The 13,561-nt window shown below is 36.5% G+C and overlaps 1 protein-coding gene across 1 annotated transcript in view; it reads left to right on the forward strand.

The window, feature by feature from the left end:
* The window catches only part of LOC122183475 (aminopeptidase O (putative)), a 103,854-nt gene that overhangs the window by 63,083 nt on the left and 27,210 nt on the right, over nt 1-13,561 (forward strand). The window contains exons 6-7 of the mRNA XM_042877444.1: nt 7,756-7,945; nt 10,237-10,343. Coding sequence (XP_042733378.1) covers nt 7,756-7,945; nt 10,237-10,343 — 297 coding nt within the window. The remainder of the gene's footprint in view (nt 1-7,755; nt 7,946-10,236; nt 10,344-13,561) is intronic.

A 13,561-nucleotide genomic window follows, 5' to 3' on the forward strand; every position in this document is an offset into this window, starting at 1 on the left:
CCTTCTCCTTCTCCTTCTCCTTCTCCTTCTCCTTCTCCTTCTCCTTCCTGTTCCCCTTCCCCTTCCCTTCCCCTCCCCTCCCCTCTTTCTTCCCACATTAATCATTTTAACAAGCACTGGTCTTCATTCAGTAAATCTAAAGCTTACATTTACATCAGATTCTTATAGGTGAGGAATCTAAGTACGTAATTAAAGATAGCGAGACTAGTTAATTACATTTCTATTGCCTGAACCATTTTTAAGATGGGGAAGTGCAGATTTGTTATAGTGTTTGTTGTATATGCAGAGGATAAAGGAATGTTTTCAGCAGGAATGCTGGAGATCAGAATACACTTGGCAATATTGGTTTTGCACCCACTTTTAACTAGAATGAAAGACTTTAGCAAGTAGATTTGTACATACCAATTCTTAAAAGCAAGAACTGTGGGTGGTACTACATACTTGGAAAAAGTCTATCAAATGCAAATTGGATAACTGTCTTCATCTCACTATTTACTCCCATCTATAGTTGACCAAGCCAGCAACAGTGCAGTAGATACAAACTGTACTTTTTGTAGAAGTGGAACCGTAACCCTTCTTATGGTATAAGAAGTTTTTTTATAAAAAAACCAACAACTGTGGGCTTTACCTTTTTATTTATTTTCCATTGAAATATCACTGAATTGTACATCTCTTTTCCCCTGTAATGTTAGAGATTTCCTCGATGATTCAGAGATCTATCTTGAGTTTTCTAAGTCCTCAGGTGAAATACTTGTGATAGGAATCTGTAAAAATCAAGAACATTCCTTGATCTTGTTTTGCGTTGCAATACTAACTGCACGATGTAGAGATTTAATAAGAACCACATTTGCCTTCAAACAGATTTCGTTTTCTTGCTGTTTTTATAACAGTGATGCCAATAGCATTACGCTGAGAAAAATAGTCTTTAAAATTTTAAAAGATTAAGGAATCTCATTTCCTTGTTTGTTTACTTGATGATTTACCTGTTTTTGCTTCTCTGTTTGTTCTTGTATATATGAATAAATACTATGTTCTGTGTATTAAATGAAGAAAAAAATGACACCTGCATTATTTTATCTTGTCTTATTCAAGTCTCTTTTGAGATTTTTTAATGTACCAGCCCTTAACTTGGAGGAACGGATACATTTTGCTCCTTCTGTCTGGCTGTTTATCATAGTGGGTTATTTACACTTTGTCTCTCAGCTCTGTTTTCATATCTGCCAGAAACTCCATGATGTAATAAAAGGAAATCCAGACCTTCCAATAATTGCAGTGATGGAAAATTACAAATAATGAAATCCATCCATGACTGAAAAATTGCATCCATCAATGACAAAAGTCATCAATGTTGTTTGAGACAGTACATCATATTAGTCACTTTAGTGATACTATAAAGAGCAGTTTGAAAAGACTCTGTCTGCATTGATAATATAAAACAAATGCTTCTCTTCAGTGTATGAGAAAGAAACAAAAAATTATCACTTGAAACCATTTTGCATTTGAGCAGAATGTGTGCCTATATCTATAACTGTTTCTCCTATTCTTCTTTAAATAAACAATCTTTTAACATTATTAATCATAATGGTCCAGAGGATGGCCACTAAGATGATCAAAGGGCTGGAGCACCTCTTCTATGAGAAAAGGTTGAGGGACTGGGCTCGTTTAGCATAGACAAGAGAAGGCTCTGGGGAGACCTCGTTGTGGCCTTCCAGTACTTGAAAGGAGCTTATAAACAGGAGAGGGAATGGCTGTTAATGAGGATGGACAGTGATAGGACAATGGGGAATCGTTTTAAACTAAGACAGGGTTGTTTTAAATTAGATATTAGGAAGTTTTTCACCCAGAGGGTGGTGACGCACTGGAACGGGTTGCCCAAGGAGGTTGTGGATGCCCCATCCCTGGAGGCATTCAAGGCCAGGCTGGATGTGGCTTTGGGCAGCCTGGTCTAGTGGCTGGCAACACTGCCCATGGCAGGTGCCTTGAAACTAGATGATCTTTGAGGTTCTTTTCAACCCAGCCATTCTACAATTCTGTAATCTCTATGATCTCTATGATCTCTATTCATTTTTTTCTGATCACTTTTTAATTTTTATTTTTGTTTAAGCAAATGTTTAAGGTTAATTTTAAGTTCCAAATTTTATAAATCAGTGCTAAGTGAGAGAGAATGAATACAAATTCTTGTGGAGTCTCCTTCTCTGGAGGTATTAAAAGTCTGCATAGATGCAATAGTATGCAGCATGTTGTAGGGAACATGACTTAGCTGGGTAGTAGGACTACATAGTCTCCAGAGGTCCCTTCGAACCTTAACTATTGTGGATGTTCTGTGAGAAAATGTTCTAGATGTTCTAATGGACTTTTGAAGCTATTATTTTTCTTAACTGTTTTAACATACAGACAATAATATTCCATTTTCATTTTTCCATTTTACAAATGCTCAGAGAATATGGTAAAAGTTTTATACGGAATCTGGAATTTAACAAATCCAGAATGTAAAACAAATATTGCATTTGCATGTTAAAATAAAGTCATTATTGAAACTAGTGGGATTACTGTATTCTTGCTTCTCAGTCATGCACAGAATTTTCTCTTCAGCCTCTGAACCTCTTTTGTCATACAGCGTATGTCTGCAGCAGAAATATTTTTATCATTTAAATTTTTTTCACTGCTTAACTATAATAATTTAAATTGACTTCCAATCTATCTTTTAAGGAAAAAGAAAAAAAAGCTAACTGAATTGTATAGCTTATATGACTTCTTGTTTGGAAACATCAGGCATGAAACAATGGAATGTTGTATTGTGATTACTTAAAAAGGGATTTGTAAGTTGGTTGCACTAATTCACAAGTTATTTTCTGTGTTAACAGTGTCAGTACTTTTTGAGGAGTAACTGCATTTGAGATGTGAGTGTTGGAAATGGAGCTTGTTTTCGATTTTACCAATAAATCAATTAAATATGAAAAATTGATACTACTTCATACAGCATAGGAAGCTTCAGTCCTCAAAATGTTCTAATCTGTAAGACTTTTTTACAGTATTGTAATTGTTTCTTATTAGGAAGCATAATGTAATTGATTTTTATAAGACATTTCCATTTCTTCATGGTTTTTTTCAGTAGGAGGTTTCACACAAATCAGAATGAAATCTTGATGGCCACTGAGAAAGTTTTGAGTCTATAATTCATTCTTTTTACCCTGTAATTTTCCATATTTTTTTTCTTTTTGTGCAACAGTAGGCAGTTAGTACTCAGGTTAGTACACTGGTAATACTTGAATCTCAGGCATCAGAGGAGAAACCTGCATGCAAAATCTTTCTCGGTTATTTCCCGAGTTAGAACACTTGAAGCTGGTAGGATTTATTACTGTAGGATTTATTACTATGATATGACTGCACATTATCAACCACAGATAAGTTATTTTGTCTCATGAATTTTGTAAAATCTTGGTTAAAATTTTTGTCATAGTAGTATGCTCTGTGAGAGAGATAATGAGACAGCATTTTTAAAATAAATTACTTGCATTATTAACAAACTGTTCATTTTGTTATGTGTTCTGATCTCAAGAGTTATATCTAGGGAAATACTTGTAACCCTTTTCTGAGAAGTGATGTTTTCTGTCCACTATTTTAAGATAGTATATTTTGGTTGGATTATAGAGGACAATTGAGGTGAGCTCCAGAAGAATGCTGGAAAAAAATAGAAAAGGGCCATTTTTTGCAAGACTGGTGCAAAAATGAAAACTTCCAGGAGTATTTATTGTCTGCTAGATGTGTGCTTTTTTGGCCAGGTAAATAAATACCTTGGATTAGCAGGTACAGCTTTGCCTTTTCTACTTGAAGTCCCTGAAGATAGAAATATGAAATGTGAATCCTGCTTTTAAATTGACCATTCTGTGGATTCAAGGAAGTTGATGGTATCACTCTGTATGTGGTTAGTTCTCATGATCTAATTTTAAAAGAACTACTTCAGTAGCTTGGTTTCCTTCTTGCTCCTGAGTAGCAATGAAGAGTCTTGCCTGAGAGGCACTCTTTTTTATTCATATTCTGACTGATCTGATTGACTACAGTAAAACAAGCAAAACTGAAGTAATTGCCTGCCAATCCATGGAGCAGCTGCAGCTCAGGTGTTCAGGTCAGTGATTAATGTTTTCTTCTCTGTAATATGAAGAAATTGGATGTTGAATTACTGTATTCTGAGATTGGCTAATATGATCCTCCTTCAGACACACAAGGGTTGCTTTTCTTCCCTGTTGCCTGCTCTAACACTGTATTACTTCACGATTTATGGCAGTCAGTCATCTGCTCTAGAAAATTAATCTGTAACATCTATTCATTTGATGATTTCCCAGTATGCTTACAGGGAAAACATCTTTATAAAGTTTCCAGTGGATCTGGCACACTGCTCAGAGTATTCTAAATACAAAATTCTTGTCTGTACAGCTGCATCTGTGTGTATGTTTGAGTTTCTGGCACACTATGAACATGGAAGATCAGAAAGGGTTGTTTATCTCTGTAGTTCTCTTGGGACTAAATTGTAGTATGCTCTAGAATTCTGATGATTACAGAGGTGAGTAATTGGATGTGGCATGTACTTGTGTCTGCATTAAAATGACACAAGTGTTCTCAAATATAAACTAACATTTGATGTATGATGTAGATACCACAGACAGTGTGCTACTATTATTCTCTCTGTCACTGAAGTAATGTAAGTTGAAGGCAACTGATAAGAGCTTGCACAAGGCATTTGTAAAGAGCTGTCATCTAATTGTCTGACTGACTCAAATTCCAGTAACCTTGAAATGGATATCTCAGTTTTAATGTGGTTCTATGAAAATATTTTTAGGGGTGTTTTTGTTGCTCTCATTTATATGTATAAGAAGGAATTTTCTGGAAATACAATAACTTGCTAACCTATTTACTACCTGATTCTTTTTTCTAAATGGGAAAAGATAAACAATATGTGGAATACTATCAAAACATGAAAATTTTTATCATATAATTTCCATCTGTAATAGTGATTTTAGGCGCTACTTTTTACTCCAGAGGCATAGTTGTCTCATCTCTGTAACATCAAAGAGTATCTAAAAAACTCTATCCACAAATCCCTGTATATTTAAATAGAAAGAGTTCTCCTTCAGAAGCAGTGCAGTAGTGCAGCAAGCCAACTAGAAATACGTATTTGATATTCTTAGCTATTCAATTCATGCACATATATTTGGCTACAGTTTATGCTGTGTGTTTCTTGTCTGTGCATGAGTCACCAAAAATAGCTCTGCAGCATCCATGCAAGTGATACCTGCATCAAGTGTAAGCTTGGAGAAATAGTTTTGCAAAATTCCTGTTAGAGATTTCACTTTTAAGTTGTTCAGATTACTGTTAAGAGTCATTGGAAACATTTTATTTGTTACAGAGAACAAGAACCTGGGTACATTTGGATGACTGGAACATCAAGACTGTTTGATCTTCCATGCCAAGAAATTCTTGTCCTTTGAGTGCAAAGATTTTTATTAGCGTGTTCCTATTCATACTGTAGTTATGGAGTTTCCCTTAAGATTTCCCTTAATGGAAGTTTAACTAGGAGAAAGAGATGTTCCTTCTTTCAGTCAAATGATACAAATATGTAAGTTATGAGGGTGTAATTCTGGTCAGAATAATAATCTTTTGCTTTAAAAGTGTAACCAAGTGTTTACTCATTGAAAGCAAGTCATTAGCTTCTATGTTTCTGTAAGAGCATAGGGAACTTGTTTAGCTTACTGGGAAGGACTGGTGAGGTTTTTCTTTTTTTGTTAAACCTTGGAGAGGTTTCCCATTTTTCTTACCGCATCCAGCTAACCTGTTCTGGCTTGCTTTAGAAACTTGGGCCAGACTTGAAAAGATGTCAGCTAGACTAATTTAAAAGGTGGGCTTACCTTGTCAGGCCTTGTAGGAAGTTGCATTCTTATTCCTTTCCGAAAATTTAACTCATTCCTTTTTCTTGCTTCAGTGCTTTTTGATCCTTTCATAAAGGAGATTTTCTGATTATGGTGCTTGCATTATTTTTGTTGGAAAAAGAAGAAAATAGAAGAAAATAGAATCTGTACTGTTGTATATATCTGCAATAGACTTAAAATGCAAATCATTCTATGAGCCTTCTTCTAAGGCATGAAGTTACTTGTGTTTTACTTAGCTATACAGCCAAAACACTGCCAGCAGTATGTCTGGAATGTTATTTACTTGGTCCATTTCTCCATTTCTTCTTTGTAGCACTGTACGCATGCCACAGTTAGGGGTCATTTACTTAAAATTGGCCTAAGTAATACCCCTAGAGCTGCAGCAATTCTTCTCAGTAGTGCTTCTGTGCTTCTGAAGGCTTATCACGTTCCACATCTTCTGTGCTCTTACTTTTTCCTCTCTCTTCCTCTACTTCTTTTAATCAGAATTGCTTTTGCAGTTTTTGCAAATCTTTTGCAAAGATTTGTAAAGCTGCAGTTTTATCTTTGTTCTCTGTGACTCGATTCCTCTATTGGTGCTTTAATTACACTATTTTTTACAATACCAAATGATTGAAATGTGCTGGATGAGGATGTTTGATTATTATTATTATTTTATTATCATTTTTACAAGATTGTTATTGGGTACGATTTTTTGTTTATGTGTGTATCATGCTTTATGTTCTCAGTTCTGGACACTGTGAACTGGTTGCAGGAAAACTGGGGGTGTATTAACATTTCCAGCGAAAGGGTAGGGTGGGTGGGGGGAAGCACTGCTGAAGGCTGACAAATATTATCTGACTCCTGGAAACGTCTTAAGACCATGTGCTGCCCATCCACGCTCAAAAGGCTAAACTTAAATATCGGTAGCCTTGAAGGTATCACCATTATGCTTCATTTCCTTTCTAACAGAAAACAGTTGAAATCTAGATTATAGATGCCTAGGGTTAGTGCAGGAATAGTCTGCAGGTGGTGGTTTATAACATCTGTAAGCATAACAGAAATTGCCTTACAGCAGAACATGAACTGGGAGCTGCAGAAACTTGCAGTTCAGTATAAGCTTTTTCCATAGCAGAATAAATATGGATAGCAAGTATTTCTTTCTCCAGCTTTTTCTTTTATTACTTGAGTACAAAATAGAGTAGATATAGATTGTGTTATTTTCTGCTATTGTGAAAAGCAGATGTTTAGTGGGCGTCTAAGCCTTTGTTTCACTCTTGTTCTTGTAGCAAAGGGTGTTCTCCTTCCTTTGTGTTTACGTAAATCAACTCTTATTTTCAAATGGCATCTTTTTGGCTTGTTTTAGGTAGTAAGAAGCACAGCGCTTTACTTTCTGTGGCTCTTGTTCAGATAGTGATTTGTTTTCTTTATAAAATGTTTCTTTCTTTATATCCAGCTTTGATCATTTAACCGATAAATAACTGCTGCCTGTATTCACATCTGATCATCTATCATCCTGGCTTACATACAAATGCTTCTGTTGAAATAAATCAGTCTTGTAATTTGAAAAATACAGAAGTTTGGTTTAGGTTATTTCTTACAGGTAATAGCTGTTTGATGGTTGAATACAAAACAACTGCTTGGCAGAATTTTAGTTTGATTCTCTGCCAAGCAATGATAAAGTACAACCTGATTCCCAAAAACACCTGAACTATAAACTGTTTGTCATGACCTAGCATGCATATGTAATAACAGGCTGACAAGTCTAATAAAGTCTACATATTATTATGGCCATGCAGTGGATGTTACAACAGACTTATAATGTATTTTGTCCTTCATTTCCCTTGTGCAGCCCACACATCATCTTCTTGTCACAGAGTGTATTGCCTGGAGGGAGCCATCTCTGTGGAACACGTCTGTGCCATGAAATTGCTCATTCTTGGTTTGGATTGGCCATTGGTGCTCGTGATTGGACTGAAGAGTGGATAAGTGAAGGGTTTGCCACTTTTTTAGAAGATGTATTTTGGGCTAGGGCTCAACAGGTAAGTTTGATGCACTAGTTCTCAATCATGATGCACTAGTTCTCAATCGTGGAAGTCAAAGCTGTATAGGAGTGCTACCCTGAAAGTAATGCCTCCTATTTTGTTTTCTTGCCCATGATGTTAGAGTTGGATGTTGGTGCTATGGCAGTAGAGTTGAATGTTCCCAACAGTATTTTGTTCCATTTTGTTGCCGTGTGATGGATGGCAGCAGAGGGGCAGTCTGACAAAATGGTGTCTGACATGGAAATGCATGTGAAGCAAGGGTGTGTCACTGAATTCCTCCATGTTGAAAAAAATGACACCCACAGACATTTATCAATGCCTGCCTAATGTTTCTGGAGTCCAAACAGTGGATCTGAGCAGAGTGAGGTGGTGGGTTGTCATTTCAGCTGTGTGACAGTGGATGACCCCTGCTGATGCAGATATTTATGAGCATAACATTCAGGCTTTTGTTCATTGCTGGTGAAAATACATAGCTAATCGTGGTGCCTGTGTTGAACAGTAGTATTTTATAGCTAAAAATTTGCTCTATTAAATAGTGTTATTGTGCTTTTTGTATCTCCTGTAGTTTCCATGGAAATAAATAGGAGGCACTACTTTTGGAGCAACTTTGTTGTGAATTAAGTATTCATAAAACCTTTTGTGTTATGAGGCTAAGTTCTTTAAAATAATACTGGAATTTGCAGGCTAACTTGATTTAAAAAGAAAAAAATAGGAAAAAAAGAATCTTTCCTGCTCTACCCATAAATAACTCTAATCTTTACAGAGGTAAAGATCAGTGCAAATAAGAGTGGAAACATTTACTGAAATATTACCACTCAGTTATCAAACAGTTGCTATGCATTCTCTCCATTTGTGCCATGCTCCTGAAAGTGGAATAATCAGCAATGTCTTGCTGAATATTGCAGGTTCTTAATGAAAATGATTTGATTTTGTATGTGGCAGCAAGCCTCAGAACAAAATGGAAGCTGATGAAACAGAGTGCTAGCAGTTAACATTTTTTTTTCTCTTACATTTCATAGTTAAGAGTTAACATCTTGTCAGAAGCTTAGATATCATTGCCCATCTTAAAGTTAAAAGCTTATATATTGCATGTCTGCTAGTAAAGAGGTTTTCTGATCCAATTCTTATTTTTGTCCTACTTCAAGCATTTTGTGTGTTCATCATCTGTTCTTTTGCTTGTGTCAGTTAGGCTCTGATTCTGCCATTAAAATTCTCAGAACTGCATCTGTGGGAGGGAAGGTGAGAATGGGATCTGACATCACAAGCTCTTCTGAGCCTCCATTTTATTAAGTATCAGAAGTATTCATAGTTCTAAACGAATTAGAGTTCCTTGACATTTAAAATGCTTCCGGAATGAGGAAGAGGGGAAGGCTATCCCAACACTTTGCTTTTCCCTTCTGGTCTTAAAATTCATTCTTGCATTTGGGCATCACTCCCTGATGGTGAGCTGCTCTCTTTAAGTCTGCACTTTTGTTTGAAAGCTTTTCCATTGTAGTTGGCACCTTTCCATGTAGTTGCTGGAAAGCAATGAGCAACAAAACAGGGTGTTTATTCCCTGACCGTATAAATTTTCTGATTTATTAAATTTACAAATTTATACAGTCAGAAAATCTATTGTTGCTTTTATTATTGTTTTTTTTTTTTTTTTAACTGAGTAGTTTTGGTTCTGTGTGATACTACAATTTTAAGATTATGTGTGTATTCCATACTGTCTACCAATAATTGCAGTTGTGACTGAAATACTAATGTGATGTAGGAGAATATTAGCTGCTTTTACCTTCTCCCATCTCATCTTTTCTTATAACAAAAAAACATAGATTAGTTATTGATGTGTGTGCTGACAACCTAACATTTATTTCATAAGCATGCATCTCCTGATGTTATGTTAATGTGGAAAATTACAAGGGAACTTTCACCAGGGTGACAGGCATAGTAGGAAGAGGGATAAAGTCAGGACATGGAAGAGCTCTTTGCTTTCAAGACTGAGAAAAGTAAAGATGCAACCAGTATGTGAGCTATCTGTACTGTGTATTCAGTTATCTTATAGCCAGTCACTAAAGGGAAAACACCAAGTTTGATCTGTGAGGCTTCTGTTTTTCTTAGTTCTGCTATTAACTCTTAAACAAGAGAGTATAACTGTTGTTTTGTTGGTATTTTTTTTTTTTTTTTTACGTGTGTTTGCACTGTATCTTTCATTGCTTGGGTATTAAAAGAAAACATCAGTTACTCTCTGGAAAATTTTGTTGTCTGCTGGAAAACACCAATTAATAATTTTTTCCACTAAGCAGCTTTCATGTGATGAAGAAAAAGAGCAGCAGGAATTGAAAGCTTTACTTCGCTGGCGACGACTCAGAGATGAGGTGCAGAACTCTGAAGAAGAGCTGCAAGTTTTAAGGTAAAGCTGTGATGGTGTAATATTTGCTTTCTCATATTCTTTTCTCCCTCTCTTCCTCCCTCCCTTTCTCCCTGCTGTTTTCTACTGTTTTCTCCTTTCAAAGGATATACATGTGATTAAATCCACTACACTTCCTTATTTCCTTCTAAAGAAAAAAAGAAAAGTCAACTTAAATTGGTGAGGTTATTCATCTTCTCTATAATGCAATTACTTTTCAGTCTATTACAGAAAGCTTTCCAAATGGGATTTAGATTGGTATAAAATGTCTCCAAGCAGTTTACAAGAGTTTCCCTAAATCTGGGGTGGTGTGGGGTGGGGAAAACATTTCCTGAACAAAGTTCATATTTGAAGGAGCAACAAATATATTTTCTATGGCTGAAGACAGGCACATGCAGACTATGGCATGTAACTGCCAAATCTGAATAAAATGATATGACTAAGATGTGTATGTGTTGTAAATTTTAAAAATTGTTCTTCTAAGGGCCAAAATATCTGTTACAGTTTGGAACTCTTTATCTTGTAGCTAGCAGGACAAGGGAAGTGACTGTACCCTACTGCATGGAACTACTGTGTCCAGGTCAGGGACATCCAGCACAGGAAAGAGGAAAGTTGTGAAGCTTTTGGAGGAGGCCATGAAAGTGATCAAAAGGCTGGAGCACCTTTCCTATGAAAAAAGTTGAGGGAGCTGTGCTTGTTCAGCCTGAAGAACAGAAGGTTCCAGGAGACCTCATTGTAGTCTTCTGGTACATTACAAGGGTTCTTTATTAGAGAGGGACTCTTTATCAGAGTGTATAGTGACTGGACAAGAGGTAATGTCTTTAGATCAGAATTTATATTAGCTATGAGGTAGAAATTCTTTATGACAGGGATGATGAGGCACTGGAACACAGTTTAGAAAAGCTGTGGATGCCCCATCCCTTGTGGTATCCAAGAGCAGGTTGCATGGGCAAAATAATATAGTGGGTGGCAGCCTTGCCCATGGCAAGTGGGCTCCATTACATGACCTTTAGGATTCTTTCCAACCTAAGCCATTCTATGAGTCTATGATCTTGAAACTGATACTTAAATTTTCTACTCATTTACGTAGTAGACATGAGTGTCTGAAATAAACTTCTTGCATTTACTACATTGCATGTAGTAGAATTCTCAGTGCTAATACAAAAGGATGAGAATCATTTCTTGTTTGAAAAATATGCCTCTACTATGCACTTCTGGAGACAGTTATGATGCCAGTTTGGGATTCTGTCAGTTTCTGCCTCTTTGATTGCTCCAGTTTCCTTTGGTTGCATTTAAGGACTTTCTACAGCTCTCAGTCAGATATAAATATTTTTTACAATTTTTTATTTTTATGAATGTTTTTGTCATTCTACTGTGGACTTGAAAAATGTTCTCTTTTTACAAATATACTGATTTGGTTATATACCTGAAAGTATGTCTGTCTGTGTTCTAGTGTTGGTATTCAAGAGAAAATATCATGTCTTTGATCTGAGCTGAGTTTTAAGTCCCTATTGAGTTGTGCTGGTTCAGGCTCGTGTTTTTATGCAAGGATACTGAAAATAAATGGTGACCGTCCCTTCTTGCTAATTATGTCAGGAAGACAGAAATCATCAGGCCCGCTTTCTGAACATAACCTTTTTCACGAGTGTTTTTGTTCTCTCCTGGACAATTACATGATTTTCTATGTTTTCATCAGACAGCAGGAAAAATCTGTGTGAAGTTTGACTGTTGATCCTATTCACTTTTGTTCCAGGAAATGAATATATTCAGATACAATCATTAGCATTATGTTTCTTCTTATTATGGATATTTTTTATTATGTTATAGTAACTTCTTGGATGCTACCTGCAAAAAACAAAGCCAGGTGTGACAGAAGTAGATAAGTCTTTTCAGCAAGCAGGAACTCTAAAAGGCAGCACCAACAAATCTTAATATTAAAGAAGGGATTTATGTCAATTAAATGTATTACTCATATATGACATGATTACGGACCAAACTGTATATTTTCTCAGAGTTTGAAGCAAGTCTGAAGGGATAAAAGCAAAATATGAGTGTCCTGGCACTCATCTACTGGCCAGCGTCAATGCCTGCTCTGTTATCCACTTCCCCGTGGTATGAAAATAAAGACTAGAGATGTCTTTTTCATTCAGTGACAACAAAAAATGGTACTGAGATTGTATCCTGTCCTGATCCTTACAACTGAACTTCAGCTTGAGATTGTTCATGAAGACAAAGCAGTTATGACATCTGAGTGTTTTTCTGAGTTCCACTTGAGTCATACCAGTGACCTTACCCATTTCACTCCTGAAACATAGATCTGTGCCTGCTCTGTAGGTATTTAAAGAGTTTATTCTATCACTCTGTGAGGAAATGTGCCCTTCACTATTCTCTCATAGTCTCTGAGTAGCTTTTCATCATCGTCAAGCCATTTAATTACCACGGATTTCCCAGGGATTGGTATTTTTACTTTATCCTCACTAGCAAAAGCAGCGTCTTTTGCTTCATGCAGAAATGTAGCAGTAGCAAAAATCTGTCAAGTAGTAGCTTAAATACCTTGATTCATCTTGCCTTTATTGTTGTGCCTAGCTTAATCTGCTAGACTAGATGTCAGATTCTGTAGGTCAGTGTAACAAACCTTTGGTCCCTGTGCTGTAAATGCACTAACCACTGCTTTACACAAGTGTACTGAAGTACTGACAGCATAAAACAGTAACTTTCTGAGCATTTACACGCTGTTGCAGATATTGCCTAGGTATTGCCAATGGTTACACTGTCTTGAAGAATGGAAATTATCATAAAATAAGGTGTCCTTAATTCATCCTTCAACATTGAAGGAGGATCTCTCCTGAAAGAAAATTAGAAAATCACAGAATTAGAGAATTATAGGGGTTGGAGGGGATCTCTAGAGATCAAGTCCAATGCCCGTGGCCAAAGCAGGCTCCCTAGGTCAGGTTGCACAGGTGGGCATGCGGGTGGGTCTCAAACATCTCCAGAGAAGACTCCACAATTACTCTGGGCAGTCTGTTCCAGTGCTCTGTCACGTTTACCCTGAAGAAGTTCTTAAACATATTTCTGCAGAACTTTCTATGCTTCACTTGGTGATCATTTCCACTTGTTCTGTCACCACGCACCACTGAAAAGAGCCTGGCCTTGTACCTTTGCCTCCCACACCTTAGATATTTATAGGCATTGATCAGATCCCCTCTCAGTCTTCTTCTCTC

Source organism: Lagopus leucura, unplaced genomic scaffold (assembly GCF_019238085.1).
Source record: "Lagopus leucura isolate 7727_CA_CO unplaced genomic scaffold, USGS_WTPT01 Super-Scaffold_100018, whole genome shotgun sequence".
In the NCBI taxonomy this organism is placed as follows: domain Eukaryota; kingdom Metazoa; phylum Chordata; class Aves; order Galliformes; family Phasianidae; genus Lagopus; species Lagopus leucura.